This window comes from Pterocles gutturalis, unplaced genomic scaffold (assembly GCF_000699245.1).
Source record: "Pterocles gutturalis isolate BGI_N339 unplaced genomic scaffold, ASM69924v1 scaffold45889, whole genome shotgun sequence".
NCBI classification, from domain to species: Eukaryota; Metazoa; Chordata; class Aves; order Pterocliformes; family Pteroclidae; genus Pterocles; species Pterocles gutturalis.
The window spans coordinates 15,955-41,703 of NW_010137783.1; the positions used below are offsets into that span (position 1 = coordinate 15,955).

A 25,749-nucleotide genomic window follows, 5' to 3' on the forward strand; every position below is an offset into this window, starting at 1 on the left:
TGAATGCACTGTGATGTTTCAAACGAGGCCCCACATTTAATCATGATTTTCTTCTAGGGCAACCCTTGGTGAACCCATCGTTTTCTCCATCTGCTGCAGTGGGATGAGGGTGTTGGTTCCCCCCATGATATTGCAAACATCCCACCTGCGGGGAAGAAGGTTTCTCTGAAACAAAACCTTAGCCAGGTATGAAACAGCAACAATCGTCCCCAAGGTGAGGAGCACGGTGAATGTTTTAAAGGGGAAGAGCTGCTGGTAGGTGCCGTTCACCAGGGAGCAGGCTGGGTAGCAGATGATGGGGGTGATGCTCAGGGCAGGCTCCCCTGCCAGCAGCCTCAGGAGCAGCCCAACCATGAAGCCAGCAGCTGAGCCATAGGTATTGGTTCTGGGAGCGAAGAGGGCACAGCAGAGCTGGGGGAAGAGCAGCGCGTACACCAGCTCCCCGCTGAGGAACCAGAGGTCATAGACAGAGCTGGAGTAAAAAGCCAGACCAGCAGCCCCGGCCCCAAACACCAGCATGGAAGTCCTCATGGCCCATAAGACCTCTGTCTCTGTGGCCTGGAAAACAGAGATTGTAATGTTAGAGGCACAGCATTGACTGGCAGGGTGACCAGCAAGCTGGCCACCAGCAGCTGCCCACTGCAGGCACCCCTGGAGATGGAGCTGCCCTCTGTAGTTGTAGGGGTCATGGTTTTACGCTATTTCCATTAATATCCTAGTCCAAATTTTTTTTACCAGTCATTCTATAAAGATCAAAGCTCACCAGTGTGGGTGTTTGTATCCTTGCCAAGGATATGAACACCCCTGACCCCTGTTTGAAGCTCTGGCTCCGGAACTCAATTCAGCGGCTGAGGGACAGACACCTCTGATCACAGACCAGACAAACTAGATTTGAAATGGTCTTGAAACAAAAGCATCTTTCCTGACACCACAGATACTGAATGCTATAACCAAGTACCTTTTTCCTCAGGATTTTCCTGTAGATATTGTGAGCAAACATGGAGCTGGTGGAGAGAAGAGCCGAATCTGCAGAAGACATTGCGGCAGCAGCGATGGCTCCCAAACCAGTGATGGAGATGTATGCTGGGCAGAGACAGTGTAAAACAAGCGGCAGTATCATCGCCGATTCCCCTCTCTCGAGTGGACTCGGAAGACCATAGCTTGTCTGGTTCCAGTCTTTAACATAGAACAACAAAAAGTCACAACAAATCCTTCATTGACATTGCTGCTGTCTTTGACACTGCCTTTCCACAGAGACCAGACACAGCAGGGCTAAGGACTGAGACCCGCTTAGTATTTTGGGATTTGGATTAATTTTTGGATTCTCTTGTGATCTCTTGTGATTCCCCTTAGCATGCTGCAGCTCTCACTAGATCAAAGATTATCCTTTTCCCTTGTAGCATCTATAGAAATAGAGGACTCCAGATTTCTGGTACGGACCACCTAGCTTGATGTCCAGGGCTATGCTTCAGGTACACAGGACTAGGTAATTTGAAATCTAAATCAGGACTTCTTTGGATCCTGTTTTAATCACCTTTGACAAAAACATGTTCATTATTCAGAGACAAACAATTAGTTTTACCTGTGGATGCTGCAACTGCACCGATGAGCACAGAGGGGATGGCCATTGACAAGCACCCCAGTCCAGAGAGGTAAGAGATGAGCCTGGCCTGTCCTGGTGAGGCAGCAGACAGCACTCTTTGGAAGTAAGTTTGCCAGGGGATGCTCCCAAGCACCTGAAATATTCAGATGTTACCAGTGGTACCCACCAGGCTTCTGGCTGCTGTAGGGCATCATCCATCCATTCAGATGGATTATAAACTTTACTGCTATAGAGCCCTCATTTCAAATCCATAAACACTGCCCAGCTTTAACTGTTGAGGATGATATTTCTGATGGTTGAGGGTGTCCTTTTCTTTTGTTTTCATTGTGATGGATGTGAAATTTTGATCAAAACAGGTTAATGGTTTGGCAGACTTGAGAAAGCTGAAAAATAGGGTGCTTGGCATAGTGAAACAGGCACAGCGGAAGGAAAAGCAAAGAGATGTTTTTCAGGAATGCAATTTTTGTAAAAAAATCTACAGAAACTTAACTAGAATATGATCTAAAATTAAAAATAAAATCTCCATTTTCTCTTTCTTAGCAGACAAATTTCATCAGGTAAAATCTGGAGATTCTGTCCTCACCAAACACCCTCACGCTTCTCTGTGTCCCTATCACCAGTCTAGCAAGAGCATAACAAACTCCTGTAGTCCTGGCTTTATTTGGGAGCTCAGAGGTTGAGTTGTGCAGTGGAGCCAGTGACACCATGCTTGCTGATGGCCTACGGTTGTGTCATTATAATGTTTTTTTCAAATAGAGGGAATTTTATAAAATTATATTAAAAGCACAGTAATGAGGCTGCAAGACCACCCTCTCAAAACACCTCATTTAAGTGCCAGGCATGGAACTAGTTGCCTGGATAGTCTTACTCAAGAGGTACATTCCTTCACACAGGTAAAGGATGGAGTGTCCCTACTGCTTCTTTCCTTCTCACAACCGAGCCCTGGATCTCCCCAGTCCGTTCAATGTGCTGCAGGGTGTCTGAGATAAGGTTTTACACATCATCCTGCCCCTGCCAACTGTGCAGCGTAGGGCTCCCAGCTGGGAGAACCCACAAGTTTTCTGCACAGAAAGTCCCCACACAATCTGTTCTCCCAACCACCTGTCCAAGAAATACTCCATACCAGGTAGAAGAAGTCATCCAGCCACCGTCCAAGATACTGTTTTTCTATCTTCCCAATCCAAGGGTCTTGGTAAGATCGATGGGTTGCAGTGTAATAAATGCTTTCTGTTGCAGAGTTCACCAGGGCAAAGGGGATACAGACCCACTAGGATAGAAACAGAAATAGTTAACCATTTCCCCAGAGTCCTGGTGCTTGGAGCAGCTATTCAGATATTGAAATTAAGATAGATGTAGAACATAAAGTTACATAAGATTAAACCCAGACTAAGAGTCTTTCTTTATGCCCCTTCCTTACTCAAAATCTACATGTTTCTGGTTCATAGCGTCATCAAGATCATGAGTCTGTAATTCAGGTCGACTGGTGCCTTCAGTAGGCAGATTTTTCTCCTCTCCAGTCAAGATTGTTCTGGACAGGTTCTGCAGACCTTACTTGTGAGCAGCTGCATTCACCCAGCAAGGCCAGGCCAACAGATTGTGTGAGCACTGTCTGAAATGTATCAGGACTGTTTCAGAAGACCTGTTCTCCTGAAGAGGAACTGAAGGGCAATGGCCAGTATTGATGGAGCTATTTTTGGTCTGAGACATACTGAAAAGAAGAGAAGGATTTTCTCCTGTAGTTAGGAAACAGGTAACAGAGAAATGCACAGGACTTGCCAGGCTGAGGGTAATAAAAACCAGCTGGATCACATCCGTGTATGCAACAGAGTAGAGGCCTCCCAGCAGAGTGTAGAGTATGACAGTGCATGCTGAGACGACGATAGCCAAAGGGGCTTCGATGTCCAAGATGACCCTCATTGTTGCTCCTGCAGACGAAGACAGTGGTCAAGTATTTTAAGACAGATTTCATACGTGCAGAATATAGAACAAATAAGGATATGTTATTCCCTTAATGCCAGCACACCACACTGGAAACACACGATCTACAGAGGGTGCACAGAGTGAGGACTCAGTAGAGCCCATGTTCCCTTTCTGCTCTTGCTGCTGCCTTGTTGCATGGCCTTAGCCAAAGCACTTTGCCTTTTTACATCTGCTCTCCCACAGGCAAGAGGAAGGTACTAACTCATATCGCCAGACCTTTCTATTATAGTATCATTAATATATGCTACTGTGATTTGTTTTAAACCTAAAAACATATTTTCCAGAAGTGAGAAATTCTTGTGATCCTCTCACAAAAGGCAATATGAAGCACAACTTTCCACAGCTTAGTCCAACACAATTCCCAAAGGTGTATTATACTCTGATAGTTGTGCCAAATGACCTTCAATAAATATAACAGCAAAGTAAGTATTTACCCAGGGATGCCAGGATAGCTGCAAACCAGAACATCTCTCCTAGAAGTGGTGGAATGAAGAGTAAGCTTCCCATCATGTTCCCGTACATTTCTTGAAGGGGATCCATCACTGTCACGTAATTCTTAGATCTCATTGGATTGACAAAGAAGAAACCACCTATCAGAAGTGATGACATTCTGGTAGAATTTTGCATGTTATTATATTCCAGGAAAAAAAAAGTAAGAATACTATGGTATTTGGGTATCAGACCTGTACAGTGAATGTGTAATTAATACATAGTGGACTCTAGAGAATGATGCAACCAACCAGCCACCGGAACCTCAATTTACTTGCCTAAATGAGGGGTTTCATCCAGCTGAGAGATCCCAGGTTACAAAGGACATCTGCTTACAGCAGACAGATATGACCCCCCACTTTTGGCAGACCTACATCTTTCTGGAGTGGCTACTGGAGGACAGGTAAGACCCCCTAGGCCACCCCAAATGGCACAATATACCTGTGTGACTGTAACAGGAACTTAGCTCAGAGGACATACATATAGTCTTCTCTCCATCTCCAATGACCTACCTACCTGAGACATGAAGTTTTCTGAAATTTTTCCTGTGGAAAATGTTAGTAGGCGGAGTAAGGCATTGAAGACTCCTATGCTAATACTCATTGGCTAAAAAAGAGGCAAACTTTTGTCCTTGACTATGTGATGCAACACACTGATATAAGTTCCTTTTCTGGTTATATTTTCATTTTGGTGGCTTCATTGTCTCTTCCCAAAACTGTATTGTTTTAATCTGTGCACTGAGCTGAGTCCCACCCATCTTCATCTAAATATTAGACTTTAGAGGTACAGCCATCTCATTAAAACCAAAGAATACGTATTGTGCCTAACCTCGAAGCCAACAGGACTGCTTGTCTGGGCACTACTGACCTGAGTAAAGATTGCAGGATCAGACCTGCACTCCTCAATTTCATTACTAAGAATTACTCACATAAGAAACGCTGGCAGTTTATTTCCAAGCCTGATTCATATTCACGTCAGTTGGGCTCTTTTCTCTGACTTGAGAATAAAGGTTATTGTTCTTTTAGAAATTCCTGTGCAAGGTCTGCACAGGTCTCGTTGCTTTAATCATCTTGTGTCCCTAGAGAGCTGTGGTATAGCTCAGTGTGGACTGGAAGAAACTTTGGTCTTGGCAAGACAGCTAAACCTCAGTGTAAATCCAATAATTCTTGGAGTTACAAATGGCAACTTACATATAGGACACTGCAAACTTAGCTTAATTTCAACAAAATAGTGACCAGCTGTAAAGTGGGATAAGCTAGATGCACTACAAATTCATCCTGAGATGAGACTACTCAGACGAATGTATTTGAGTGGAAAACTCAATATAGTATTATTTCATCACACAGAAATTTCAAAGAAAAAATGATACCAATACTCTCAATAGTCTGTGAATTAGAGACCATGATAAAAAAGCTATATGCACACAGTCACATGCTTCTAAAGTTCTCAGATAAGATTTTTATCCCATAAATTGCTCCAAGCAGGCAAAACACTAGCTCCAAGCTACCTCAGTTTCCTACATTTCAGTTTAGAGGATAGCATTATACATGTTTATTCTGGATATATGGGAGACTGCAGAAACAAAATCACCTTTAAAATATCTCTATACTCACGCATCTTAGTATACTCATATCATTTTTTTTAAGCTTATGTGTCATGATTACATGAATTATTTACCAATAACAAGGGACAGGGCAAATCCCACAGGTGCCTGGACCCACAACAGTCCTCTTGAAGGCAGGTAGACAATTTCAGCTGTGCCGTTGATATATGCTCCTCCAACCCAGGTGGCTGTAAACATGGAAGATGGAAAGGTAAGAATTGCCATGCATATTCTCATCTAGTCTTGTAGAACACTCGGAGAGCTTGTAAACCTTTTTCTCATATGAGTATTTAATCACACTTCTATGTTCTGTACAAATTTTTCTCCCATAATGAGATGTGCTGCTGAGTACAGGTAACAGTATTAGAATCTCATCCTAAATAATTTCCCAGATTCAAGAATGGATATCTATGTGTGTATGGAAGAGCTCAATGTTTAAACATTTAGAGCCAATTTTAATATATTAATTTTCGATTTAATTATTTTCAGTGGAAGACTTTTGCTGGGTCAAATAGAGTTGCCTTTGTTATTCTGCCATGACTCATAGACCATCCTTCATGAGCATCACTTACACAGTCTAAGAAAATAGACATGAGGGAAAAAAAAATCAAGCAGACATTGCAGTCAGAACACAAACCTACAACATGAGCTTAAGTGCCTTAGCCAGGCAAACACCACTTGGGGAGCAAGGGAAGCAAATTTCAGATGATGCCAGGCAGCAAGGAGAGAAAAGGGGAGGGCAGCAGTCAGTGGAGAAACATTTTTCTCTTTAGGAGAGATCCCAATCCTCGCCATGAGAAGCAATTTATTCCACAGACAACTGGATTTTTTCAGAGGTAAAATTCTTCTGTTATGCTGGATAACAGAAACTGGTTCAAGACTGAGACCACAGGACTCCTTAATGAAAAGTGTCATATTCTTCAGTCACTCTTAAATTAAACTCTTTAACTCTTAACTAAACTCTTAAATGAATCTCTTTAATTTAAGAGAATCTACATAAACATTAGGTTATGCTCAGTGTGAAGAGGTTTGGAAGAATCCACCCCAAAATGATTCATGAAACCATACTCCTTTAAAGCCACACTTAGGTAAAATCTGCCCTGACATTAAAGGAGTTCACCTGCTTTGAAAGAAAAGTTCCCCAGATCTATGTAATGCGTGTGTTTTTGGAAGAATTTTTAAAAGTCCTTTAAGTAAACTTACCTGTCGCAGTAAACAGTCCAATGAAAACATTTATATTCCTGCCTCCAACTATGGCCATTTCAGTTGGGTTTCTGTTCTGCTGCTCCTTTTTGCTTTTCCAAGAAGCCCAGATTCCAGTAGCTAACGTTAACATAAAAAACACGCTCAAAGATACTAAGCCTGGTATATTTAGAACCATTTTCTGTTGCTTAATTTAGACCATAGAGAGGAATAATGGTTTGATGACAATATTCTTTGATCGAGTCCACAATCAGAAAAAAATAGAAAGAAAATCAGAAAAAATAATGCCGCCTTGTAAAGAAACTGCTAGGTATGAGTTTGCTGTGCTGTGCAAAGAAAGATGCAGTACGAAACAGAACTCATAAACCCCAAAATAATGAGAACTGGATGCGGAGTCTCTGTCTTTGGAGGGCTGCTGGCAATTCTTCTGTCTTCCCCCTTCTTCAGAAGATATCTAATACTTATTTTTCTGGGGAGCAGAGGTTAGGAGGGTAGGAATTAGTGTTGATAAGACCAATGGACCACTGATATGAGGGGTTGGCTTAAAGGAGGGGAAATGTTATATTTTGTCTGATATGCAATGGCATGAAAATAATCCGTATTTACGTTCTAGGCACAAGGCTAATGCAGAAGATAGGGATAAGAATTTCCCTGTTTAAAGTTGACTGAACTAAACCCACAATAATCATCAAAATAACCTAGGAAATGGTAAAAGAAGATTTACCACTGACCAATCGAAGGAGCTGCACACTGATATTGAAAGCAAGCGCATTATCATTTCACTGCTGGAAGCAGGTGGGAGAGCAAGGTGTTGTTAGACTCTGCAGTAAAACTACAGGAAATGGAGACTTTTCAGAGCTACTTTGTGGAGCTCTCTTTAAACAGACACAATTCTGAGAAAAACTCATATATACATTAAGGAATGAAGTTGGTTACATCATAGAGTTGCCATACTGATATCTTTTTAGTTACCCTGGGAATCTTTTTAATCTGTCTGGGTGTTCCTCTTCATAAAAAATTCTATGTAAAATGCCTTATTTAAGGTACTTGTTTGGCTTTCCTGGATACTCACATTCATCCATGGAGTGGGTAGCTCCTTTCCTCATGGAAATCAAAGATTTATTCTTCACAGGTGCCCTCTGAGCAGGAGTTTGAAAGCCCAGACCTTTAGGAAGGTTTCCTGCAGTGTGCCATCTCCTGCAGACAGCCAGGAGCAACCGTGCATGGAAATAACAGTGGCACAGGTCAAGCATGTCCCATGGGCAGGAGATGGTAGGAATGCACAGGCACACGGGTCATGGCTGTGGGAAGAAGGGGGAGAAGTGCAGGAACCCTGCGTTTTCTGTGACACCTCTCCGTACAAGGGAAAATAAGGGATTCTATAAATTATGCAGTGATTTGATGGAAGACTCTATAAGAAGTGCTTTTAAAAAAGCGCAAATCAAAAAAGATTAAAAAGCCTGACAGCCAGATGATTATTTATCCTGCCCTTGGAGAAATATTCCTTTATCTTTATAATCAGATGCTATTTTGACTGAGTTTAACTTTGACCCAATTATTCATGTACAAAAAGGGACACTGTGCACTTTAATGGCACATTTTCTGGGTGGCAATTAGAAACACTCCCTTTCACCTCAATTGTACCTGCTGCAAAGTTGTAGAAACTGCAGCTGTCAATGGCAATGGGACCTTTGGTTTCCCTGGGTTGCCTTCCTTGCTCAAAATGGGATGTTTCAAAAACTTTTAAAATGCTGTTTGCACACAGACACACACTAAGCTTTTTTATATGAACAAATGTTTTGCAGCGTATTTCCTAGGCAGGAACAGAATAGGGTTGAAGGTGGATGTGGCTGAAGGCGCACACCGCAGGGTCTCAGCCAGCTCTGCAGCCAGGCACTCCTGGGAGGAAGTACCCGGCACTACATCCTTCATGTGAGGGTCAACTAAATTCAACATGTCCAAACCAAGATCTGAATTTGTTCTTTGACATCTGCAGAGAACATCTAGACTGACTCTGCCTTTTATAATCTCTTGAGGAAAAAAAACAAAAAAAGCACCACAATAAAAAGTGTTAGGCATAAAAATCTGCAGGGCAACTTCATTTAATGACCCAGAGGGATGGAGGGCAGATGTGGTAGGACAAAATGTAAGTGAAAATCTTACACGATAGGGTGAAGGAGACTTAGAGAAAAAGTATGTGTAAGGTAGTTCATCTGAAGCTGGACTGGTTTTGATGATATACAATGCACTGAAGTAGGATTGTAAAAGCACGAGGTTATACCAAGAGGACCAGTTCCTCACTGAATCTGTTGTTGTGCTCTTTTGCCACTAGGTGACTCTCAGCTAATACATTTATTTTACCAAAAAAAGAGAATCTCCCTAATGGAGAGATGTTTGAGGTGGGCTTTGCCTCCCCGCTCATGATGAAGGGCTGCAGCTTTGGGTGCCCGCTGCTGCGCTGCTCACTCCAAGCTCCCTGTGTAACCCCTGGGGAGAAATGTGAAACTTTAGGATGTGATTCACTGACCTGTTTTAGGTCCCATGAGGGCAGTTCTCAGTCCGCTGGACTCAGGGCTGCTTTTAAGAGTGGTGTCGTTTTACTCAGTAGATGTGTTAGGGCTTGTTCTGATGCTCACACAGAGATGGCTGGTGCCACCTGAGATGCTCTAAACCTCTGAGATGTCCACATGGATGTCCATGAGAAGATGTTACAGAGCCCCTGTGGGAGACACGCCCTTCTGGAGCAGCAGCCAGGATGTTCTGGTGTATCTCCAATGGTTCTGAGTATCTGTTTGGGGGATATTCAGCTGAGCTCTTAACTCTCTCCTTATCACTTGACCTTGATAGAAAAAACTCTGACATGGGTGGCTGATAAAAACAGAGGAACATCTGGAAGAAAGTGAGGAGTTCTGTGTACCAGGGAGGTCTTCTATCTATGGCAGAAATGATCTACACCATAGTGAGCACTTACAGCTGCTCAACTTTGAAGCTAACCAACAGGAAGAAACAAAGATGAACAAAACAGTGGCCTCTGTCTGGGTTAAATGTGCTACATTATTGATCATGAGCTTTAAACGGCCCTCTGTGGCCCATGGGCTCAGGATGAAAGGTGTGCCGTGGGGAGAGAGGTCCTGTGGGGAAGGGCATTTCTGAAGGGTGGCTGTCAGGGGACAGCCCCTCTGGAAAAGGACAAGACCAAAGAGATGGTGCTCTGCAGGAAATGAAATAAAGTATTCTGAGAATCTGGAAAGGTCTTTTTTAAAAAAATATATAAACGTCCTTTGGAGGTTTTTTTTTTTAAGTTTGTTTGCAAAGCAGTGGTTGCCTGTGAGGAGCTCCCTGGGAGGAGAGAGGCAGGGCTGGGGCAGTGGAGCAGAGGCCGTGGCACTGGGAGGTCTGTGGGGACCAGCCTCCCACTGGTTTCCTTTGCTCTGTGCGCCAAGAAAAACTGAGCACTGGGGCCTGAGGCATCTGAGCTATTTGCATCAAAACGATCTGACGGTTCCTCTCGAAATGAGATGGTATGAACTAGTCTGTGGTTCCCAGCCCAGGTATTTGAATCATGTCATTGATGCTGGCAGCTGAAATACTGGGCCATGGGTCTCCAAACATTTATAATTTTTCAGATAGTACCCTTGGTCCAAAGTTTTATTCCTATCACAAGTTAATCCTAGGAGCACTTTTTTACCTTCTGACCAACACAGATTTGCATGCGGCTGATCTCCGGCATGAGTTTCAAATGCAGAAGACAGAGGGATAATTTGATTAGAAAGTAACATATTTTTACTCCTTCTGTGAGATCTTGAGTGTTGAGACTGCACAGTGGTAATAAATGTAAAAATTAAACAAATATTTTATCATTATGCTTCTGTGATTTTTTGACGATTATTTAAGATTGATAGATATAGAGAAGAAAGATGGATAAATGATAGGTAGGTGGGTAGGTAGATAGAAGATGAATAGAGATAAAAGACAGACATAGAAGAATACTGTGAGTTCCTTAGTTTTACTAAATTCTTCATGTGCACAGTATGTAAAACATTTCAGAGACAAAATACGTCTTTCCTTTGTTAGATTTCCCTGAAACAATTCTTCCCATTTTGAAAAAAAAACCAAAACCAAAACCAAAACAACTTAAAATCTGTAGTAATCACAAATCTGAAACATGGCATTTTTTCTTTAATTAAGCCAACTCTCTGTCCATGTCAAAATTATTATTAGTAATATTATTAGCCATTTTCTTTTGAAGCCTTGCCCCCCAGAAGAACCTGGGGTTGCAGGTCTCCCCGCAGTGCTCGGTGTGAGGAGCTGCGCCTTTTGCAATGTGCCACTGGCTCCTGGAGAAGGCTCTGATGACAGTTCTGAGAAGTCAGGCTTTGACTCATGTAAAAGGTGATTTGTGGGACCTGAAAAGCCATGAGCTGAAATTATTTCATCTAATTTTAGACACCTTTATGTATCTTGTCTTTTTTAGCATCCTTGTGTTTACAAGAGACAGGCGCTTGCTTTGGTCACCCCCACCTCTGTGTTGCTGGCTCCAGCTGAGATACTCGAGTCTCTAAACATCTGTGAGTGGCTCTCAGGTGTGACAGAGGGCATGTGGGAGACCCTTTCCACCTGGAATGGCAGCTGGAGGATGAGAAGGATGCTTTGCTGTACTTCAAATGGCCCCAGATGCCTCCCACCTGCCTTAGACGTCTTCTTCAATGTGGGCTGGGGGAAGGCTGCCTCGTTCCATGGACTATAGAGCTTGATGCCTGCCCCAGAAAAGACTCCTTTTCCAGGCCTCAGGTTAGACAATATAACTGAACTTTCTGTGTTATTCCATGTCTCTTTCTGCTGGAGCTAGTTTGAAGTCCCAAGTCCTTTAGGTCACACAAATCAAGCCAGCAAATAACTTCAGAATAACAATATTTAATATTTACACACATCAGTGAGACCAGTGACAGCACAGTTGGCAGGACAGAGGGTGTCCATGTAAGCACACAGACGTGACACAGAACATCCTCAGGGCAGGACAGCTTGGAAGGAGCCGGTGGCAGCTGTACAGTGCATTGACCTTCCCGTGCTGGAGCCAGTGTGTGCCGGTGGGCACCTCTCTGGGTCTCTCTTGCCCAGTGCTGGCACAGCCCAAACTGGCTTTATCATAGAGATGAGAGTCGGGGGGCAGAACTAGAGGATGAGGACTGGGCTGATATTTAGGGGCTGTGAAGAGCTCATAGAGCCCCCCTGCTAACAAAGGAGTCTCTCTCTGCCTGACTACATGCTGAATATCCTTACTTCTAGCTGCCTTCTGGACTCTTTTCCTGGCTGAATCAGTTGGCTTTGTTTTGATGTCGGCTTTGTATGGTAGCGCTGGCCAGGATTCACTGCTGACAACGAACGTGAGCTTTTTGAGCCACCTGCCAAGTTTGGATGTACCTAGACATGATTGCAACCTTTGGCAAATCTTATGCTTTTTTTTTTTTTTTTTAACAGAACCTACTTTTAAGTTTTATGGGTCAAATTTCCTGCTTCTCAGGGTGAAGCTATGCTCCAAGGATGTATACATGTGCTCCTCATCTTAGCAGAACTGACATTTTTCTTCCCCATTTTGTGTAAAAGGGACAGTTCTGCAAAGCATTTTGTGTGCTGCATTAGAGGACAGCGTGTGTGTCTGCAATAACTGTGTTCAAACAACTTGCTCCTGTGCTATAATGCAGAAATAAGAACAACTCATGACTGAGAAAACTTTGAAAATTAGACTCCAAGAGCTTTAAGCATATTCCAATTTTCATAACTGCGTTCATGCGTTCAGGCTGAATAAAGATTATCTTGCAGTTTGGCTGACTCAGGGAAGTTAGTGGCATGTCCAGGTGTTAACCTTTGAGGAAGTCACTGAAGTGACAGGGCTTCTGAAATCTGCCAGTCATGGTCTTTAGCATCAAGGGCTTGATCTTGAGTGATGATGGGGAATTACCCAGTTCCTGGTTGGGATTACTGTTGCTGTAATACTAAGACTGATGCAATTTGCTGCCTTACAGATTATATCTCTTATTTGTTACTAAGATGCACGTCATTACTATCTTTATCGATTTAATGTTTATCTTTACCAGTTAATTGCTTTGTCCATGTGATTTATTTTAGAACAGCCCTACAGACCTGTGTGGAAATTAGTGAGACTCCTATGCAGTCTCATGAGGACAAAATTGGTGCTGAGGATCTCCTCCTTTTTGTTAAACTGGACATTGACAAACTCTTGCTCCAAACCCTACTGTCTACATTGACCAAAATGCTCCTCCAAGGCTACCACATCTCTCAGATGCTTCTGAGGAAACGATTTAGAAGTGCACAAGTCTTTGTCAAACACAGCAGCAAGCTACTGAATGGGCAAAAGGGGATTTGGTTACAGGGTGGCTGAAGGAGGCTGAAAACTGTGCTTCAGTTGCCTCTGCAATGTTGCAAATATTGCTCCATATATGCTCCATATATGTGCTCTGCACATCCTAATTTAGATCTGGGAGTGCCTGGTTAGAAAGTTAATAGGAACAGACAGGTGAGCTCACGGTGGGATTTGGAGGGGATGGGAGATTATTTACATCCAGCCAGAGAGTGCCTGCTTCGTGCAGCTGATGAATGTATACATTAACAACGGTTAAGTTTCCCCTATACACAAGAGGGTAAGCGGTGAGCTTTTATCTGGGGACTGTTGTGTTTTATGCACAAGTGCAGCAGTCGGGACCAGATAGATTAGTGGTTTTGCCAGTACCTGAGATTTAGCAGGAGTATTTAGAGAGATGAAGATTTGGAGTCTCAGAAGGAAATGATCTGGCCCTTTTCCATCCTGACTTCTTTATAAAAAATTCATTTTGTCCTATGAAACTTCTGAACATTTTGGGTTTTCTTTGTTGTCCCCCCATAAATAGAGCACAGTGCACTATCCATATTGTTTGTGAATCAGCGGTTCGGGGCTTGTCCTGGCATCCCCTGTTGGTCATTCACATTCCAGAAATATTTGTCTGAAAGGCAATGAACGAGAGATGATTAGTTAATATTCCAGAGGGATATCAGACTTACTGCAAGCATCTTGTACAATGAAAATAAACAGTGTAAAGGATGCAGTGGTGATAAATGGAATCTGAAAGGTGTATTCTTCCATTTTGTAAAATTACTTTTTTACTACTGTTCACCAATTAAAACCCTCTACTGTTCATGTCTCTCTCTTACAGATGCTGGGGGTCATTACGCTTTACCAAAGTCTTCCTGAATAGGAAATGACCATGCAAGCGAGTATGTCAATACATCACATTGCTCCACTGTTTTGAAATGTCTGAGGAGAGCGCTATCCCTGTCTACAGTGACAGAGAGAGGCAATGGGCAAGTGCATCTGTTCTGCCTCAGCTCGTTCAGGGCTGTGCAGATCTCTCTGATCATGTACCATTCCCAGATCTTGAAAAATAAAAATGGTAAGAATGCGAAGCACTCTGATACCTTTCTACTGCATACCAACCTTTCTTTTCCTCATACATGTGCCACATATGAAGCCAGTAAGTCCGTTGATAACTTGAATAAAACAAAGAATAGCTTCAATCACACCAATGGCCAGGAGAATAGAGAAAAGGACAATATTCCAAAGGATGATGTTTTCAGGTTCTTTGCAAATGCTCCATGTTGTCTGGTTGAACAAATAGTTGTCTCTGCGATAGAGAAAAGTAATTGGCAACACATTAGAAAATAAAAATTTCAGAATGCTTTCTGCATTTTCTGACATTACATTTTCTGAACTTGATTGCACAAAGTGAGTCTCAAACTCTCCTATGACTGGTAAAAGCTGGTGATTCTCTTCAGAACTCCCTTTGCAGAGGAACAACTGAAGACTAGGGAAGAGCACCACATCTGTACTTTGTTGCATGCGCAAGAATCTCTCTTTCATTTTACGGCAGTGCTAATAACTGAATAGAGAGATCCTTAATGGTTTAAAAACGTGTCTCTGTATTAAAAAAAGTGTCAGACCAGTGAATCCATCATCTCTAGCTCTGGCTTGAAGAGTGTGGTTGCCAAGGTTAACTTTAAAGATTCAGAGAAGATTTTTGCTTTGCTTTTCAGAAGTAGATAGAGTAGACTCAATTCGTGATGATTTAACAGATTATTGTGGCATAGTTATCAAACATTTCCTCTTTACTCCAGTGAGAGTCACAGCTAGCAGCCTTTTGAAAGCATGGTGCAACTTGCACAAGGGGCTGCTGACAAACACAACAGAAGAAAAACTCAGGCAGTTTGCCCAGAGATGATCCTTGGTCAGAGATGACCAGCTGGAACATGCTGGCTCAGGGAAATGTGAATTTAGGTGTAGACAGGGTGGACCATCCATTCACTCTGAAAAAATTCGAATTTGCTATGAAAAGATGGGGGAGGAGGAGGGCAGTTAGGGAAAGCAAAGTTGGAGGAGCCTGTAAGTCATACTCACTGCAGAGTGTCATTCCTGAAGGGGTAGAGGTATTCTCCATCACCTGTGTCGCACAGGGGGCCCCCAATCAGCCCCAGAGAGGAGATGACTGCACAATACGCTCCTCCCGCAAATCCCACCACAGCCAGGACCACTGACAGCAGCATCTGAAAGGGAAGAGACTTTCAACATCACATGCACAGAGGCATTGAGTAGCATGGAAAGGTTACACTAAATGGGAAGGAAATAATCTTTACTTGCTTATTACTATATGATGAAACTCATAATAATAGTATAATATTTGTGGGATTAAAAAATAGCCAGCTTTTTCTGACTAGTGCAGCTATCCTAGATGTTGAAAGATTTCAGACTGTATTTGTTTTACTTTTAAAAGTGGGTAAGCCTAGAGTTTTAATTATGCAGAGTTTTATACTTGAGCCATCAATTATAAAAAATCTGGTGGATCTTCTTTTAAAAAGCCAGTATGAAGCCAGTAGTGGCTTGACCTGGTCCACGTCATGTGCCTTGGCATTTCTAACTCTTCACCGAGAGCACCTTTCTCAGCCCTTTTACCAACAGACACTAGCAAGCAACTACAGAACCAGGTATGAAAGCAACATAAGATGCATTAGTTTTTTTTGCTAATTGATGAGGAATGCAAAAGAGCCTTTCTTATTGCTTCTTTCCTTCATTTTGCAAGAGCATGACATGTGGTTACCACTGCTCCTGTTGAGAAATCTAATTGCGCTGTGTGTGACAACAAATCAGCGGTGACTTCGAATTAAATGTAATGCAGCTGTACATTTTACGTCGGTCGCTGCCAGAGAAACGTTACCTTTGCTCTGTTTTGGGGTAGATTCCTATTAATGGAGAGGATGTATCTGGTTGATCTTTGTATATAGGAACAAGAATCTCAGGCAGGTGCTACTGGTAGTGTATCTAGGACAGGCTTTCCACTGTGTTAAGAGTCCCTGCCTGTGGCTGTTCACAACTCTACCAAGAAGAAGAACAAAGAAGGAAACTCCGGAGCAGACCAGGAGATCCAGGGGAAGACCTGAACTAGGGGCAAGGCAGCGAGACTGCCTTGGAGCCAGGGCAGAGACACATCTGAGGAAACACATGGGAAATGCTCCCCTCCATGACTTGGCTTTGGAGCCAAATACCTCAGGCTTCACATTTCCCTGTTGCCAGCAAATACCAGTGAAATCCAATAACCCACAAGGAAGGTAGAAACCTTCTTCTAATGCCAGGTGCTCCACAGAGTGCTGCATTACAGAGTCAAATGGAAATATCCACTGTCCATGTTGCAGATTTGTGACACAGTCTTGGAAACTATTCACTACCTAAACACGATCAAGCTGGGGAATGCAGTTTCCAACTTGCCAGCCAATAGAATTACTGCTTTCTGTACAGCCTTGCATGATGCCAGTATGTGATTTGATTGATTTTGTGTGTCCTTTTGCCTCTAAAGCAAATCCTGAGTTAGAAATTGCTGGGATTTCTCATGAGATTTATTTCACCATAACTGAATAATAACTCTGTCTTTTTTTGCAAAACTGCACACTCTTTTTGTCTTTATCTGCATGTTGGCTGAGTTGCCTCTTAGCAGAGCTTCATTGTCAGCAAAATGTAGGTAATTTAGTATATTGTCACAGACCAAAGCAGTGCTGGGCTGCAGCTGATGCCCTGCCTCTCATAATAAGATCACCATGCATCCTGGTGAATGTGAATGACTGATACTCTGTCTGGAACTCCTGCCTATGCTGAACCACTTCTCCTCACCTGTTTTCTCATTTACTCTGCATTCTGATTCTTGGTTGAAGGATCTTAATTATGCTAACGATTAGTTTTAGCACAGCATAGCAGTATGGGGAATCTCAAATACAATTGTGACAGAAAAAGACAATTTTTTTTTACTAGTTCCACATTTTATGATAGTGGTTAGTGCTAGTAATACTCATCAGTGCTATCTTTGATGGCTATTCTTGACACACAATTCTCTCATTTGAAATCTGTTGGCTGTATGGGTAGCTTCATCTCACCTACTTCCTTTACTGTGCACACAATTATATAGACAAAGACTACTTGTCACTGAAAGGGGACTCTGAAGTTGCTGCAGTGGTTAGTTTGGCTCTCTGGGGCGTTTTTTAGATGCACAGTGGCATTTCCCTATTATATCTACTCTTCTGGAGTATTTTCTGGAGGCTTCCCCCATGTTCTACAGAAATCCAGCGATTTTATTAACTATTGCATAATCTCAACCTTTCAGCATTTTCCCTAGCTGTACCATCTTAATTTATTACTTTTTTTGACATTTAATTTCCTTATTTGTGCCTTCATTTGCAACATGAGGTCTAAGCTGGGATGCTTGAGCTTGCTGAAATTAGTTTCCCATGATGCTGGTTTGTTCTCCACCTCTTGCAAAGGTTTTGCTGATCTTCTTTTAAAGTTTTCTCTGCTTTATCACTAACACAATTGGTTTGACCCTGCTGAGCTGATAAAGACTTTTAGTATTCATCCCCTGAGCATTTGTATTAGCTGCTTTGGTGAAGTTACCAAGTTCTGTCCTGGCTTGCGCTGCTCTTTATTGCCCTGATTCCTGTTTCACATGCATTTCTTTCTTTTCTGTTTCTTTCTTTGGAGGTGTTCTTTGGTGTTTTGTTTTGTTTTCCTGTAATTAGTATCCTGCCTGGTTATCCAGGTACCTTTGCTTATCTAGGTTTGTTTGTCTGGAAAGCTGCTATGGCTATTCTTGTTCTACTAGAAACTCTTAAGGAAGACTTCAAGAGAAATACCAGATTGCGTTTGCAGATGCAATGACGTAAGCTGTATTTTGGGGGCCTTTTTTCCTCATGGTGCCAGTGCAATGGATGCTTTCACATGTGTACATGCTGCAAGACACGGAAGCTTTCTAAATCTGTTACTTTCCAAAATCATTACTCCATAATGCAAGGACAAGAAGCCATCTAGCTATGTTTACAGGCAACAATTTAAAATGGATTAATGAAAAAACTTACTCAATGCAGCATGTAAGCACTGTGAACTAGAGAGCTCAATGAGGTGAATAAAAGGATGAGAAAGTTAGTAATTATTACTGTTGTCAATACTTCAGCAGCATGTAAAGGCTGTGATGAAGTCTGAAGCTATTAAATCAGGGATTGCACAAAATATAATAGGATTGAGTCCCTACCCTGAGGAAAATGATTATGTTCTGATTGAACAATAACTCTGATCAGTATTAGTTCTTTAGCTTTTTATTATTTTTTTTTTGGCTGTGAAAAGCAATGCTGAGTAATCAGTGTAAATTATAATTATATACCTAAGGTCTGCAAAGCAGAAAGGTGGACAAACTAGCCTTTGGATTACACAGGCTCCTGAGTGGCTCTAGTGTGGACTGTTTCTCTGCCAGTAGATAGAAGTTGGTGGACAAGACAACAAGAGGTGGGGATCCCACATCAGGTTCACCCAGACCCATCTCACAAAGAGCTCTGGCACCTTGGGAAGTCGCTGCCATCATGCATGTTTGAACCAGTCCCAGGACTCCTCTGCTCTCCGTCACCTGGTGATTCACACTGCACCCCGCCTTGGGCCTATGGTCAGGGCATCTGAGCAACCCTGCTGTGGATGTCTGTGCATTTTCTCCCTCTATCCCCAAAGCAAAGTTTCCTGGGGTTTCTTCTCCTGAAGAAGCATATCATTGGCCTTCAGATCTGCCTGCTCTACTCGCCTTTTTTTACATGCTTGGAAATCACTTTTCCCCAGGAGCTGTTCCAGGACAAATGGCTGTTTTTAATGCCATTCGTAGCCACTCACTCTTTTACTCACGTCCCTGTCTCACCTCTACATTAGGCCACATTCTGTTTAAACCATAGGGTGAGTTGTAGAGCTGAACTCCTTTCCACCTCGAAGAGGTGTGCAACTCCCATAGTCCTAGAAGATAACATTTTTGAAAATATACTGTCCTCACTGAGCCTCTTGTCTCTTTGGTTTGAGTAGCTTCATCCCCTGGCCATCAGCTCATAATCAAGCTATTTTCTCAACAATGTCTATTATATTCCCCTATAACAGCAAATATGGGAAAGGAGGAACAGTTCATAGGTAATGAGCATCCATGTGCTGCTGCTGGGAATGGCTCAGACAGCGAAAGAGTGGTGGAGGGGAGCAGAGGAGCACGGAGGTCTGCAGACAAGGGCTACCAGATGGCACTGTGTTACCACCTGCATCGGTGGGCTGGGGGAGCAAATCCAGCCAGTCTGGAAGTTTGACTCTTGGCTCTGTAATATTTAGTGCTGAGATGAAGGACAGAGAAGGGAGACCTGAGATACTGTGTGAACTGAGCCCAGTCCAGCTGGATTTCCCCTCCTGGGGAACACCCACAGGAAAAAAGCTGTTTTCCACCACCACTTTCTACACCACTCCAAACCAGGAGTAGCAGCTGTCTCAGGCACTGGGTTCAAGGTGCCTGGGCTCACACCCCAGCTCTGCAGCTGGCCTGCTTGGCCATCGTTAGCAAATCCTTCCTTCTGTACATCTGACATTTGGCAAAATCAATGTAATGACATGTCCCCTGGGATGTACTTCCTGACATCCTGATGAAGAATGTTATTTTGGTATTATGAATAATGAATTACGTAAAACATCTTGAAGAGGTAAAGGTTTTCTCATGGATCAAACTAAATATTAATTGCAGAGTACAGAAGAGACATGCTTTATTGCATGGAATCTCTTGTTCCAGGCTGCTTCTGGGAATGATGCAGCTTAAAAAAACATTTCTTAGGCAGTTTATTCTTGCTAATAATGGTAGCCACATAGAAGTCTGTGCCAAGGACTTGAGGACGTGCCTGATAACATGTTGCTTTATAAAATTCTTAATTATGACGGGAAAAAAATCTCTCTGGCCTTTCTCTGGATGACAGAGAGCCCAAATTGCATTTGTACCTTTCATGTGCATAACATTTGGGCAAATGCATGCTATGGGTCAAAGCCTTCCATGGGGACCTGCCTCCAGGAGGCAACACTGGCTCCTTAGTGCCAGCCACAGCAGTTCAAGCTTTTAGCCTGGTCCTGCGAAGTAGGGGACCTATCTGCCCCTGCAGAGGTAAGCAGGGATGACCCTATGGAAAAGCAAATTGGAAGGGTCTGGAGGAAACAGGACCAGGTGGAAGTAGAGGGAAGAGGCAGCTGTCTCAATCTTAGGATTGCCTGGAGCGGGAGGAAGATCAAACCATGTTTTACTTTATGTGGGGTGAGGTGAAGTGGCTTTATACAACTTTGCCCTCAGCGATGTAGCTAAATGCTCCAGTACCTGCTCTAGCTGAGTAGGATTTTCCTCATATCAGTGGCTGCAATACCATGACATCCTTGTTGGCTAACTGAGCTCTCAGTCCCAGCCCAGGAACACTGTAGATCAAGCTCTTCTGATGCATTTCCCTGACATGGCTGTTGATGGTGATGTGATGGTTTGTCATTGTACGTTTCCACCTGCTGAGCAGCCATTTAAGAGCTATTGTGCAAACCCTACAGTGCCATTTCAACACATAAATATCCACTTACCCCACATCTGTTAGCACAACATCCTGCTCCGCCTGCTCCCAGCATCATGAATGCCGGCAAAATAACCTGCGAGAAAAGCACAAGCTGAATTGGCGTGCAGTAATTCTGCTGGGATGGCTTTTGAAGTCTAGGGGCTGGGGCATCATGTTCCTCAAATGCAAACCACCTTCTACCTCTTCTCTGAGTTACACCTGTTTAGATGTTGGTGCATGCTGAAGAGTAACTCAGGAAGAAGTGGGAAAGACCTCATTGCGGCCTTCCAGTACTTGAAGGGAGCCTATAAACAGGAGGGGGAGCGGCTGTTTACAGGGGTTGATAGTGACAGGATGAATGGTTTTAAACTAACAGAGGGGAGATTTAGGTTAGATATTAGGAGGAAATTTTTTCACTGTGAGGGTGGATGCCCCATCCCTGGAGGTGTTCAAGGCCAGGCTGGATGGGGCCCTGGGCAGCCTGCTCTAGTGGTTGACAACCCTGCCCACAGCAGGGGGCTTGAAACTAGATGATCTTTAGAGTCCTTTTCAACCCAGGCCATTCTATGGTTCTATGATTCTATGAAGAAGTGTGGCATTACAGCTACAGCTGGCTGGCAAGTTTCTGGTACAGTAACTCTGGCTGCTGAAGCAGTTTTTTCAGGAACAGACCTGTCAGTTTTGAGGAAATGGAATTTCTGATCAAAAAGATGCATCACTGGAGTAAGAATTATATAATTTTACATCTCCTGAGCATCCTGCTCAGGATTTTAATTGGGAAATCAGTCTTAAATTTCCTGGAACACATGGGACTTTGGTTCTTTTTGCTAACTTCCAGAAAACCTACAAACTGAACTTCACTCAACAGGGAACTCCCAGTTCACATCATCTTTGTCCACGGTAATTATCAGGTGGAGCTCGACTGATACAAAGGTGTCAGCAACAATCTGTGTCTCAGGATATGAAGCCACCTTATAGAGGCATTCTGGAGATAGGAAAAGCTGCATTTAGTTTGGTAGCCAGTGGGCAAGAAAGCTTTTGTGGGTCTAGCTATGCAGCCAAAGCACTCCTGTTGCCTTTCTTGCCTCTGCCCACCACTGCTTGTGTAGGGCACCTCACAGTGCAACGCAAGAAAAGAAGTATTTGACAAAGTAGTAAATGATCCCTGTAAAGTTAATGAAAGAAGGAGAGACCACCACCATCCCCCCCTCCCCCCCAAAAAAAAGCAAACAACCCACCCAACAAAAACAACAAAGTAAAAGCTGTAAATCAGACTGACTATTTTTTGGAGAGATGTCCCATATAGGGCAGGAAGAGCAGAATGTCCATGGGGAATGAAACCTGCAAAATTTATGTGTGTAGTGTGACTATTCCTGTTAGACTGTGTAGGACAGTATTATGAAACCTGCTTAGATTTGCAGACCCCTAAATATTTTCCAATGGATTTGCTCTTCATTGCCTTTTATACACACGCCAGAGGCAGCCTCCAGCACCCGCAGCAGTTGCTGGACCACAGCTGTGGAGGGCTACAGATGTAGAGCATTAAGGTTAAAGAGATATTCCTCTTCCTGGAAACAAGTAATCTCTTAAATAATCACAGGTGGTCCACGAGGCAGTGTCAGCCCCAGCACGCCACGCTGCTGTCTGGCCCTCAGGAGGGGAGCTCATACCTCTGCCCATCAAACCGACACTCCCTTTCCTCCGGGGCTGTCTTTCTTCTTTGGAGGTTTCCCATCTAAGCTGTGAGCTCTCTTTTGTGTCCATTATTGGCCTGGCTCAGGATGAAGGATTTGCTTGGCAGCTTTTTTTTTTTTTTTTTTTTTGCTTGATTATAAACACCTGCCTTTTGACATGGGAATGAGAATTTGGCAGATTTGGCTGCTGTCAGTAAAATGAGAGTTGCTCTGTCAGGCATTTCCCAGTGTTGCACAAAGCCCTTCCATCAGGAAAGACATTATGATGACACATGGAGCCAGCCTTCTTCTCTTTACACCCTAAACTTTTGAAATAAGGAAATAGAGAGCATTTCACGTCATATAAATTTCCATTAGAGAAGCCACAGAGGAGGAGGAAAGGGTGGGGCCCGCTGCTCAGCTGAAGCTTGTGTTGATGATCTAGGTATCAGTCTACCGATGAAGTTCCCAGGTGGAGGCAGGTTTTCTGGCTCACAGAACCAGGCAAGGTTGTTATGAAGTTTCTCCCACTGTCCTGGCTCTGGAGGCTGTGTCCTGGTTACAGGGAGATTCTCCAAGGTTGGGCAGCCTGCTGGCATGACTTTCTCCCCATCCCTGAGTGTCCTTCAGGGGGAACCCGGATGCACAGGGGAATGCCACGCAGCCTGGTCTGCCTTCACTGTGGAGTCAGGATATGGCCTGGGCTAGGGTCATGGGGCACTCTTGTCTCTTGCTTAGCTCCCTGGGAGGCCCAGAACCCAATCATCATTTTCCTATGCTTCCAGCACCTGGAAAATGGAGCTGATGACAATGCTCCCTTTTCCCCTTCCCTTCACCTGTGGGCATTTGGCATGCTGTTTTTTGAAAAACATGTACACTCAACAGCATTGTTTGTGGATCAGTAATGACTCCGGTGTTTTGAAGGTCAATGCAAATTTTTCCTCCCCTCTCCCTTGCTGTTCTCATTTTTGATGTACGCAGTGCTGGCCACAGGCAAGCCTCTGTGGCAGCCTTAAAAGAAGGCACATTTTCAGTGAGCCTGTGACTCTCTCATGCCTAACATCTGCCTTTCCTTTCATTGAACGCCAATGACTCCTGGGCTTTCAGTGATACGAATTTTCCACAGGTCTCTCATGTAGGTCCACTTCTTCCTTTAGGCTTCCTTCCACAAACTCATGCTTACGTTCAAGGCCAGCATGAGTAATAGGCCCAAGTGGTAGCTGGAAGAAGACGCAGGCAAGCTGCTGGTGGAAAACAATTTATTGAATTATCTTCAACCATGTTTCTGCTTTGGGAAGCATGAGTCTGAACCACATACATTGTAGCTTTTCCATAGACTTAAGTGGTAGCTGCATCATAGCCTGACTGTGAAAGAGATTTGCTTTTTCCTGAGTTAATTATTCACAAATGTTAATTTTTGTTGATGTGCAGGTAGCCAGATCTGTGCCAGTTTACCATCTGCCTAGGCTGTGTAACAGCCAGTACTTGTCATATGCATGCTACTTGCTCAGCTTTTTATCTGCAGTTGGGTGGATAATTGCAAGAGCATAAAGGGAGCAGGCTTTCTAATGAACTGGGAAAATCAGTATTCCAAAACACGTTCACTTCTAATTGTGGATATTCACAAAAAAGTGATCTTCCCTGAGTGGTGGAATGGAGAACTGGTAATAGAAGAGTACATACAAACCAGATGAACCCAAAAGGAGGGAGGTGGGTGTGTGTGGGAACACAGGAGGTGTTTGGGATTTAAGCCATTTGCAGCTCCACACTCACTGAGTCTTGGCTGGGACTCTAACAAACACCTACAGAAACATGTTTCACTTTTGCCCTTGATGGTTTTTGTGAATTATGTAAGAATAAAGTCAGTTAGAGGAGTAACGTGAGGGTGCAGCCAATAGTGAAAACACCACCTCCAGCTGAGCTTAGGACCTCAGCTTTGCTTTGACTCACGGAGACATGAACACTGATGTCATCCTTCTCCACAGTGAAAGCCGGTCCTATTGCTTCCTCCTAACTTAGGGTGCTGACATTTATTTCAGGAACACCTTGTATTCCTGTGATTAGGGACTTTTTCAGTCTTGAATGTACTTTCTCAGTCCTGAACACCAACTTCCCAGTTAAGTTGCTTCATCACTTTTTTAAAAAACAAATTTAAAACAAACCAAAACCATAAGAAACAGTAGCAACACTTCTCTCTTACCAGTATGCCAGCTCCCAGAATGCCATGAAAAAACCAGACCAGATCAGTTATCTCACTGAGCTGCAGAACTCGTCCATTGGGGAAGTACAGGAGGATGTTGGAGACTATGGCACATGTCGCCAGTGGGAACAGGGTGATTCCAATGCACTTTGAACATTTCCCTGTGCACATGGTGGCTCTCTGCAGAGGAAAGATGCAGGGAGGTTTGGGTTACGGCAGCACAGGATGCATGGGATTTCAGCAGTTTTCTTCTTATTGAAGGAAGAATCAGTTTTGGAGCAAGAAATGTTTCAGCTGAGAATTAGACAGATAATCCTGTCCTATGGAGCCTGTTCCCTTCAGAGACTTTAGTGAAAATTAAATTTTTATAAACTGAAATGTTTAACTGAATTTATTTAAAATTGCCAGGACTGAACATGTGTTGGTATGAAATGAACGGAGAGTTTCATTTTAGTCATTATTGGAAGTTTGTCTGTCCATTGGGAACATCAGTAACACAACCACGGCTGCACAAACTGACACCCTGGCTGGCAGACTTCATGGTGGGGCTAAGGCCTTGGGTGGACGGGTTGCCTGGGACCACTTGCCTGTTTGGCACCCATGCTAAAATATCAGAAAAAATGGAAGCATGTCTAATCCTGTGGCTATTTGCTAAGGGCAGGTCACAAAGTCATCCCATGTAACTTTCAGAGATTTGCCATAACGTGTAAAACAGCAGCTTAATATTTCACAGTGGTCAGGTTCTTCTTTTAAATTCAAAGAACCAACATAAATGAAGCACTGGTTGAAAGGGATCTGTGCAGGTCTCCAGTCTGACCTCCTGCGGAAAGCAGGACTACCACCAACACTAGGTCATTGTGTCAGCCATGGCTTTGCATAGCTGAGCCTTGAAAATCCCCAAGGATGAAGCTACCACCATCTCTGTGGGTGACCTGTTGCATGGCTGCCCCAGCCTCTTGGTGGAAAGGTCTTTCCTCATGTCCAACCTGAATCTCCCAAGCTGTAAACCTAGCTGTTGCTCCTTGTTATATCCTCTCCCATCACTCCA

The 25,749-nt window shown here is 43.4% G+C and overlaps 2 protein-coding genes across 2 annotated transcripts; both read right to left on the reverse strand.

Moving 5' to 3' along the window:
• Window positions 1-36: 36 nt before the first annotated feature.
• On the reverse strand, window positions 37-7,056 carry LOC104468521 (high affinity choline transporter 1-like). Its single transcript, XM_010082696.1, has 8 exons — window positions 6,879-7,056; window positions 5,750-5,863; window positions 4,018-4,173; window positions 3,380-3,528; window positions 2,727-2,870; window positions 1,583-1,736; window positions 959-1,176; window positions 37-558 (listed from the first exon to the last, which is right to left on the reverse strand). Exons 1-8 carry the CDS (start codon window positions 7,054-7,056, stop codon window positions 37-39), a joined length of 1,635 nt encoding a protein of 544 aa, XP_010080998.1.
• A 6,799-nt stretch (window positions 7,057-13,855) lies between these two features.
• Window positions 13,856-24,872, reverse strand: LOC104468519 (transmembrane 4 L6 family member 1-like). Its single transcript, XM_010082694.1, has 5 exons — window positions 24,702-24,872; window positions 20,857-20,922; window positions 15,325-15,470; window positions 14,368-14,554; window positions 13,856-13,876 (listed from the first exon to the last, which is right to left on the reverse strand). The coding sequence occupies exons 1-5, from the start codon at window positions 24,870-24,872 to the stop codon at window positions 13,856-13,858; spliced, it is 591 nt and encodes a 196-aa protein (XP_010080996.1).
• Between the last annotated feature and the right edge of the window lie 877 nt (window positions 24,873-25,749).

What these genes read in the sequence shown, in the direction of transcription:
- LOC104468521 (XM_010082696.1), bottom strand. Translation starts at nt 7,056, where the DNA reads ATGGTTCTAAATATACCAGGCTTAGTATCTTTGAGCGTGTTTTTTATG. An exon ending in TGCCCTGTCCCTTGTTATTG is followed by an intron (nt 4,174 to 5,749) that starts GTAAATAATTCA and finishes CACTTCTGATAG; the next exon opens with GTGGTTTCTTCTTTGTCAAT. An exon ending in AGCTATCCTGGCATCCCTGG is followed by an intron (nt 3,529 to 4,017) that starts GTAAATACTTAC and finishes CTTCGTCTGCAG; the next exon opens with GAGCAACAATGAGGGTCATC.
- LOC104468519 (XM_010082694.1), bottom strand. Translation starts at nt 24,872, where the DNA reads ATGTGCACAGGGAAATGTTCAAAGTGCATTGGAATCACCCTGTTCCCA. An exon ending in TTCTGGGAGCTGGCATACTG is followed by an intron (nt 20,923 to 24,701) that starts GTAAGAGAGAAG and finishes CTTTTCTCGCAG; the next exon opens with GTTATTTTGCCGGCATTCAT. An exon ending in GTTGTGCTAACAGATGTGGG is followed by an intron (nt 15,471 to 20,856) that starts GTAAGTGGATAT and finishes CTTCCCTTTCAG; the next exon opens with ATGCTGCTGTCAGTGGTCCT.